This window comes from Pezoporus wallicus, unplaced genomic scaffold, assembly GCF_028554395.1.
Source record: "Pezoporus wallicus isolate ANWC-B61680 ecotype Strahan unplaced genomic scaffold, APGP_CSIRO_Pwel_v1 contig_6923, whole genome shotgun sequence".
Lineage (NCBI taxonomy): Eukaryota > Metazoa > Chordata > Aves > Psittaciformes > Psittacidae > Pezoporus > Pezoporus wallicus.
Genome location: NW_026637289.1, coordinates 2,411,445 through 2,420,730, shown reverse-complemented (window position 1 = coordinate 2,420,730; position 9,286 = coordinate 2,411,445). Strand labels below are relative to the sequence as shown.

The 9,286-nt window shown below is 42.6% G+C and overlaps 1 protein-coding gene across 3 annotated transcripts in view; it reads left to right on the top strand.

Annotated features, from left to right (window-relative positions):
- The first annotated feature begins 4,905 nt into the window (after window positions 1–4,905).
- PDSS2 (decaprenyl diphosphate synthase subunit 2) overlaps window positions 4,906–9,286 on the top strand; it is a 119,318-nt gene continuing 114,937 nt past the window's right edge. Inside the window, exon 1 of one of the 3 annotated variants that reach the window (XM_057404707.1) lies at window positions 4,906–5,304. In XM_057404707.1, coding sequence (XP_057260690.1) covers window positions 5,078–5,304 — 227 coding nt within the window. In that variant the 5' untranslated portion in view covers window positions 4,906–5,077. The remainder of the gene's footprint in view (window positions 5,305–9,286) is intronic. The other 2 variants (XM_057404706.1, XM_057404705.1) reach the window with 2 other exon arrangements.

The following is a 9,286-nucleotide window of genomic DNA, read 5'->3' as shown; positions in this document are numbered from 1 at the left end:
CTTCCTCCACCTTCTTCTGTAGATTACTTGTCTCCAAAACGTTGTGGTTTTGGAAGTCTCTGTCCAAATTCCCCAGAGTGGAGCACTGCCTGTCAGAGGAGATGGCCTAAGAGGCTGTCTTACAATTGAAATTGGGTTGGGAGGTTAAAAAACAGTGACTATATGAAGAAGGGGCGTTACCAGCTACACACTGATCTGCTTCTGTTCCTACTCAGCTTGCTGAAATGCAGGGATTTCAATTGATTTTGTTTTCTTTGCAGTGCTGGCTGGTGAGCCAGTGAGAAGGGAGCTGTGATCTGCAGGCGTGCGGCACAGGAGGGGCATGTTCCACCGCCTGCACAACACTGCTGGGAGCTACCAGGAGCTTTGGCTTCTCATTTGTGCCATGCACTGATAAGCTGCTGTGTCACTGCATTTTGTGTGCAGAGTGGAAAGGGTAACACACACCTATTCATGCAAAGGATCCCTATATATCACAGCTATATTTATTTATTAAAAAAAAATGGACATAATTATGCATTTATGATCATTTATTAACCAACAATACATTATGTTCTCATACTGGTATCTCAGAAGGTATATTTAGGTTTAAAAATTAATACATTTTAGTGCCAAATTCTGTTCGAGGGAAATGACTCCTACTGAAATCAACTGATGCTAAACAATGCTGCTTTTTCAGCATCTAACTATAGGATCAATAAGGCCTTCGTCTTTCTCGGCAGTCTGTCAGCTAGTGGGAAGACAGGCAGCCCGGTAGACAAGACAAAGACAGTGAGGTCAAGAGAAATGGATTCTTTCCTCAGTTTGCCTTAGGGGTTTTGCAAAGCCTTGGACAAATCACACAACCTCTCTGTTAAACCTCCTGACTTCCAAACTGGAAATGATCATAACTGTCTGCTTCCCTGTCAAGATATGGAGTAAATCAATTTTCTGTATGTATGGAACAGTGGGGGGAAAACTATCTAGATGTTTTGGAAGGAACAGACATATTTGTTAGCTTTCATTTTTTGTAAGCAGCCAACGAGTGCACCCATGCTTTAATATATTAAAAAATTAAGCAACATCTAGAAGAAGATACGTAATATTGGCAGGGTATAGTTAGTATAATTTATTAACATTGCTCATTCCCCTGTGGACATCATTTATTTTGGATAAGGCCAGAGTGACTGAAAGATTGAAAGGTCAATCAAATGAGAGTGCTTTGCAATTGTTTTACTTTAGATGGTAGTCAGAAAAATATTTCCACATTTCATTTGTTAGAAAAGATATCTGGAGCTGGCATGAGCAGTGGCTTTGATGTATTCCCTGGTACATTAGTCAAGAGCATGCTGATGTAAACAGAAGTGTCTCTTCACCTTTCATTTTTGTTCTTCAACTTTGATACTGGCCCCCTCCAGTGGCTTATTTCTCCTCCTGGGGAGGCTTAACAAAGTCAATTGCTAGAGAAAAAAACACCTTCATTTTTCTAGTCTTCTTAAGACTCTAAAGAAATAGACACGTCTATTGTATAGTCACTGAGGCTCTTGAAATAGTGTGGGGTTTTCTCTCAAATACTATGGGGAACTGAGCTGAGAAGGAAGGGAAAAAAAAAAAAAAAAAGAAAAAAAGAATAATAATAAAGAAAAAAGACAAGTGGTTTTGTCTGCAACTTAAAATATGGTAAATACATCATATTTTTACTTCTGACTTTTTTTGTTGGTTTTTGTTGGTGTTTTTTTTTTTTTGGGGGGGGGGGGGGGGGGCATGGAGAGAGAAAAACTGAGAATCTCCAAATTACAGGCAGAACAAGCGGCAATGCCTAGGTGTAAGTTGGTGCATCATTACCCATTATAAGACCCTGGCTCTTGATGCCTGTAATTGTCAAATATTAGCTAATTTGTAATGATTTTTTCTGCAATTGATATGTCGGCCTGAAGCTGATTGTTAAAGTAGTTCAGTTTTCAAAATATGATTGACAAGCAATACATTTTGCTTGTGTTAAAAAATATTATTGGACTGCATGACTCTGTCTCTGTGCTATATAGCAGAAATTTGGTAAAGGGTTTGCCACGGATTTGGTGGGTGGGGGATGTCTCAGGCTGCTCCTATTAAAACACATAAATACAGACCTCTGGTCAGAATGGTCTTTTCACATTCCACTGTCTGAAAAGTCCAACAGTAACAGACATCTGCTCTAGGTATGCTGGGGATAGGCAAGACTTTCCAGCAATGGCTCTTCCTAGCAACAGAGGCCTTTTGTGGAGGTGAGTGCAAGAACTGAGAGAGGGATCTGCTGTTGCTCCCCACAGTCCCACCCATAAACACGCATGAAGAGTCCATGCAGGCTGTGCAGACAAGAGGATATTGGAACTTAATGAGAAAAAAATGAGGAGGCTGTGACAAGAATGAAAGAATAGCAGCTGGTGTGGGGGACTGAAGCAAAAGAAGCAAGGATGTTGGGAGAAAGAAGACATGAACTTGGACCAGGAGTCAGAAATGGACTACTGAAGTAAGACTGCCGCATTGTTAAGAGAAGGGAAAGGGATAAAAGCATTAGGTTGAGAGTGAGAGACAGAGGGTCCTTGGGTATTACAGCATAAAACTTTTCAAAGAGTCTCTTTGGCCAAAAAAAAAACAAGCCAAAACTGTGGAACTCACTGACAAAATGCATGCTTTGTTTCTCCAGCGATTGCTGCATTTGAAGAACATCAACCCACTGCTGGTGAACTCTGAGGAAGCCCTAGTGGCAGTGTGAGATGTTGTGGATATCAAAGGTCTTGTCCTAGTTCTAAACCATTCAGACTTAGGAGAATTCTACATGAAGGGTTCAGTTTCTTAGACTGCAACACAAAGACCAGTGATTTTGAAAACCCAGTCTTGCACATTAGGAGATGGTAGGTTTACTGCTCATAGAACCCTCATTCTCCTCAGTTTGTATGTATTATTTTAAGCAGACTTTAATTGCATAATCATGTTTGTGTTTCACAGAACACTTGCCACATTGAGTGCAAGAATGGATATGCCTTGGGAAATTAATCAAGGAATTATCACCATTACAGGATGAGGTGCCTTGGTAGGCCTCTTAAGTGCATCCCTTCAGCAATTTTCATTAACTTCGTGTTTCTGCACAGAAACATGCCATTGCATCCTGTCATTTTTAGACTGTGTTTATGAGCTGAAACTCCCTATTTAGCAACAGTTTGCTCTGTGACACTAGCTATCTCAACTGACTGAATGGCAGCTCCTTCAAATCAAAGCTTTATTCTCTCAGAGACAACACAAAAAGTGAAGGCAGCACAAAAGTGAAGATTTGACAGCAGAACCTTAGAGCTCCTGCCATCTTTCCAGGTTTTGCAAGTTCTCTCCATTCCATTTTTATCATTCTTCAGTTTGCGAGAAGCTGCTTATGAGATGCCATGGGCATGTACAGCTGTTGTTGTCTTGACAGTCAAACCCCCTTCCCTAGGACAGTAACTTTTACAATTTTGGTACCCATTTTGAGTCATCTCAGGCAAAAGAACAATAAATACCTTGCCATTGTCATGGGAAACAGGTATGGATGTTCCTTTTAGCAGCTTCCCCCTTGTAACTTCAAGAGTTATTTGCGCTTTCTGGGACTGCACTTCATCATCTTTCTTTGTAATGGAGTTGTTTTCTATTTGCACTTTCTTTGACAGTATACTCCAATGTAACTTTTTAATCATGTGGAATAATACAAACAAAATTAAATGACAGGTATCTTGTCTTTGTAAAAGTAAGAAGTGTAACACCATCATTTTCTCAAGAATCTAGCCAATGGGACTATTTTCTCATCAGAATTCTGCCTGATTCATTGCAACAAAGCCTAGAAGTTACAGGAGCAATGGATAAAAGTGTTCGTAAAGACCAAACAAATCACATTCTTGCTGGAGTATTTGTGGAATTGAGGAAGTCACATAAATCCAATTTCTGAAGATGGTCAGTGATTTTTCCTCCTCTGGGGTATAGAAAATCCATTTTCTGAATTCACAAAATCTTTGGGTGCATGTAGCTGCAAAAAGGCATCAGTGATAGGTATGCCCAGAATAAATGAAAGACTACATGAGATCCCATAGACCACACTGCAGAATTGCAGAACCCAGAAGTCTTCAGCTGGGTTCTCAAAATTAGTTGTCACTTTTTAACCATTTGGCTGCAAGTTATCTCTAGCATACTGCGTGTGTACTGTGCATGTGTGTATCTCCTCAGCTCACAAGGAGGCTGCTCATAAACCCCTCAGCTGTGTCACAGAAGAGTACCATAAGACAGAAGTACAAGGAAGGGCAGGGCATGTGGTAAGCAAGGACTGCTGGTGCTTTAACCCAAACAGCTATGGCAAAGGACAAGACTGCCCATACACTGCAATTACGAAAATAGGAAGCATGACTGTGTAGTTAGAAGCTGCATGTTGCAAACTTTATGTGTGAAGTTGGTCTCTGCAGCGATAGCCGCAGTGCAGCGTACGTTCCTTTCTGTGAGGCACCCCCTGCCAGCAAAGAGCCCTGGCCCAGGGCGGGCAATGCTCCCACTCCAGCTGGGCCCTCTGCCATGGCCGGCCCGCACACGCTCTCTGGAAAGCGACAAGCACAAAACAGGGATTAGAGACAGCAGCGCTTTACCCAGTGCAAGAGCTAAAGATGAAAAAAAGGGCAGACAAACCCTAAAGGTACTACAGCTCCTTTCCCAGAGGCTCACCACCCTCATCCAGCACCCCCAAACCCACCACCGACGCCCGGCGACGAAGCCAGGTGACAGCGGGAAGAGAGTACCTCCTTACCCTCGCTTTACGGCCTGGCGTGTTTTTGCGACGCCCAAGATGGCTGCCCCCAGGGTACAATGAGCCCTCTCCGGCCGCTGCCGCACAGTCTGGGGGGAATACGGGCCGGCAGCGCGGCTGCCGTGAGGTTTCGCCGTCCGGGGCTCAGCCGACCGCTGACGGCGGGTGCGGTGGCGCTCTCCTCTGGCCGCAGCGAGCGAGGAGGGGGACTTGTTCGCGGCTGCCTGGTGTGCGGGGCCCTTCCGGGGCGAGTAACAGGAGAGAGGAGCCGGCGCCGGGAGCCTCCCCGGGACGGTGGGGGGAATGTGGGGCGCCTTGCTGCGGCGCGGAGGCCGCGGCCCAGGCTGCCTGCGGGGTCTGGCGTCGGGCGGCCCACCCTGGAGCCAGGTGGTGTCGGAGGCCGAGAAGATCGTGGGGTACCCGACGTCTTTCATGAGTTTGCGATGCCTGCTGAGTGACGAGCTCAGCAATATCGCCATGCAGGTCCGCAAGCTGGTGGGCACCAAACATCCGCTACTCGACACCGCCCGGTAAGTGCCCGGTCCGGCGGGGAAGGCAGTCCACCGCCCCGCCGGCTGTGGGGTTCGGGGCGATGGGGCCCATGGAATCCGCCGGCAGCCCTCCGGAGTCGCCTCAAAACTTCTGGGAAGTTTTGAGCTTGGTTGGTTGTCAGGAGCGGGGCCCGGGGCGGTTTCGGTGCTCGGAATCGTTTCTCGGGCCCGCGAGCGGCCGGGTGGGTTCCCCAGAGCGGCCGCGCCGGTGCTATGACTGGTGTGCCCCCTGGGTAGCCCGGCCGTGAGCCGTGGGGTTCTGCGCGGTGGTCATCGCTCCCCATCAGGGCCTTCGTTTGCTTCCCGCAACAAGTTTTCCCTTCCGTTACGCTTTGTCACTCGGGAGTTACTGCATTGTAATGCCAGGTGCAGCGAATGAGTTTCCCTACGCGATGTACAAAGGCAAATAATCCCTAAATAACAGAGTATGTCTCACTAACAGTTACATATTTCTGTATATTAAAACTGTATTGCAATGAAATCGTGGAAGAAAGCCCGGCAGAGCTAATCAACCTAAAAGCTGAAAATGACACTGCTCTGAACTGTGTACTTTGGTTACTAAGGGCTTTAGAAAACATTGTCTGTTTTGGAACACCCAGCTGGGAGCTGTGAGGTTTTGTATATTGTTGAGATTTTTAGGGTTGCTAAGCTGGTCATCCACCCTTTCATTTTTAAGGCAAACTGATGGAAGACTTGCATTCCTGCCAATAAGCAGGAGTTGGGATTGCTTGGCAGTGTTTTCTTTGACTGTAAAACAAGAACTGATTAGCATTGGTGATTTTTTTTTTTAATAGTAAAATGCCAGAGGCTTAACAAAATTAAAAAAAAAAAAAGCCCTTTTCCAGGGGCATTGGTTTTTTCTGGGGGGTGGTTTTTGTTTGATAGAACTGGTTTTGCTGTAACCACAAATACAACGATGTTAATGGAACCCACATTTGATACGCACAGTATTTCTGAATTGGTGTAAAGCAGAAATTAACATTTATTCAAAACAAACGTTCTGCTTTTCTTTAAAGGAATAAAAATTCTAACTGTATAGTGGTCCTTGTTGGCTTGAGAGTTATGGTCTAATGATGTAAAAACAAGATTTGTTTTTGAAGCTCTCTAGATTTTGTTGTCTTAAGTGAACAAAAGGAGTACAGGGGGCAAACATAGCTTTTAAAAGAAGCATTATTTGGGGGAGAGGGATTTAGATCCTGGCTTTAAGTAGACTTTTATGGAGAAACAAATAAACTTATTCATAAAAATGGAAAATACCTAGCTTTAAAAATGGTGTTGGAGGGGATTTTGTTGAATTGTATATTAATTAAGGTTGTGATATTATGATAAGCTTAGCAAAGATTTTTGGTTTTCCTTTTTAAGAGGAGGGGTAATAGGGGTTTTTCTGCCTTTGGGTCCCACTTTAAGGTCAGCTGATAGAAAGTAGGGAATAGGAGGACCTAAGTGCAATATATTTGGGCTCTTAAGCTTCCACTGTAGTTGTGGAAGTATAGAGACCTACAGCTTTAAAGAGTATGTTCAGTATGTATCGGTTACTGGCTTATTTGCAAATTAAGTTTAAATGGAGTATTTTGGGGCATGGTTGGAGGTTTTGTGGTGGAGCTGTGATGTGTGGGTTTTGTTGTTTTAAGTGGACTGCTTCAGGCTTAATTCTGTAAGCTTGGTTATTGTGGAACACTTCTAGGAATAGTCATACACAGGGTCAGCAGGACTGAGTCTGTTAGTTTTTTTTAAATTCATACATGCTTCAAAGTACACTGCAAACCTGATGTGTTGTGTTGGAAACAGAAGTCATTATTTACTCACTGAAACTGCATGCCCTTGTTTTAGAAATACCAGTAAAGCCAGATGAAAACATGGAAAGGCTTCGTTGTAGATGCATTTTCAATGTACATTTGTATTTACAGTGTATTTACATTGTATTATTGTATATTTACATTGATAATACAATGTAAATATAAATTTACAATGTACATTTGTACAATACAAATTACATTTGTATTATAAGAAGAGTTAATTTCTTGCTGGCAAGTTTTACTACACCTGTTGCAATGCACAAATTGTATCTCACCTTCATTTACGGTATGATTTTGCAATGAAGTGAATTTTGACCTTGTCCTTTCTTAATAATTTTAACCTCTTTCTGAAATTTGACTGTTGTATGTTTGACTGTAAATGGGATTGATTTTAGTTGTAGGTCTGAGATCTATGCTCTGACTTACTATAGCAGCTTGGGAAACAGGTCTTGATTTTTCAATCTCTGCCTCACTACCCTTCCTTATCAAGTAGCAGAGGTTTCTTGTTCAGAAAAATGCTTTAAGGTGTGGGTAGCTGAAATATGTTTTTTGGTGATTGATTTATTTATTTATTTTAAAACTGAAGTGATTGGTATGCTCTGCAACTCTAACCTTTCAGACTGTGAATGCATAAGTACTGTATATGTCAATATTAAGTGCTCCAACACTTAAGGAGATTTTCTGTTTGAGAACATCTGAAAAATCTGTGCAGTAAATTTGATTAATTACACGTGCTGTTTCTCAAGTTTCTATTCATTTATTTTTGAGGTTGTAAGTGGTGACAATCAAATTATGAGTGCTTTCTGTCATCTCTAAGCGATACTAATTTTTGTTTTAACTTTCTTTGACTGGTGGCATTTTGTCATCAGTGTTTTTTGTGTCTAAATGCTTTGCTAGCCTTTGAAGTCTTCCTCAGACCATTAGGGGTTTCTCAAGCATTGGTAGAAACCCCTCTGCTTTATCTGCACAGAACAGGTTCTGAGCTGAGACGGAATAAGGCATAATTGCTACCACACTGAAAGCCTTTATTGTAATAGGAGTACTGATGAGCATTTTTAACCTTTTGCTGACCTTTGGGTCACTAGGCTGTTGCAACACATAGACTTGTGCTGACTTAAAAACGGCGGCGTCAAGGTAACTGTGAGACAGGACAGGTGGACAAACAGCTGTTGGGGCAGTATACATTTCTCTGATGATCCCATCCATTTCTTCCTCTTGTTTGGATGTGGCGGTGGCAGTTCCTGGGTGTAAGTGCCTTCCATGAGTCAGGACTGCAGCAGGTATTCCTCTGGGATGATGTGCGATCCTGATACCTCCTAGCAAGCCTGTGCCTGGCCTGCAGCATTAAATCTGTGAGCTATTGCTGACTGCTCTTGGGAGGGCAGAGATGGGTAACTGAGCCCTACAGTGAGGAATTTGGGAGTTCTGTAATCTGTGCAGTGAAGTCAAGTTTATCTTTCTTTTATTTTTATTATTTTTAAATTTTTGATTTCTGAAGTGTCAGCCACATGAAATGAACATCCTTAGAACTAGCTTTGCCAGACTTGTAAGAGGATGAAATTTGAAAGAAATGTTACATTTCGTTTTAGAAAAGCTAATGTCTAGTGTTTAGCACATCATTGGGAGCTGTGGTATCTGGATTACATTCACAGCTGTGCTTTTGGCTCTCTGACTAGGGCAAGTCACTTAATTTTTCTTTGTTGCATTTACTTATCTGTAAAACGAATAATGTAGCATCTGTTTTGTAGAGGTGTGACACTTCATTCATTACAGCCTGTATCGATCAGTGTGATCTTTGAATGGTAAGTGGTGCATAGCAATATTAATAAAGAATAATTTAAACAAATGCTATCATTGAAGTATTAGCCTGTAATGGATACTCTGGAAATAAAATTGCAATCTAACTGCTTCTGGATCTTTATGTTTTTAGTCCTGTGAGTCACTGCGTTGGTTCTTCAGAGCTTTCAGTTTTCCTTCCCTATAATGATGTGTTTTTAGCAGCTCCTCAAAACTACTATTTAAATTTTTTTTCTCTTCAAGCTTTGTTGGACTAAAGGAAAACTTTTCACTACATGAACATATGACCTCTTTTCAGCTGGGAAGCAAACGGATCTCCAGTCTCCTCTCCTCCCTTCTCTTCCCTCCTCCTTTCTAGGCTAGCATAT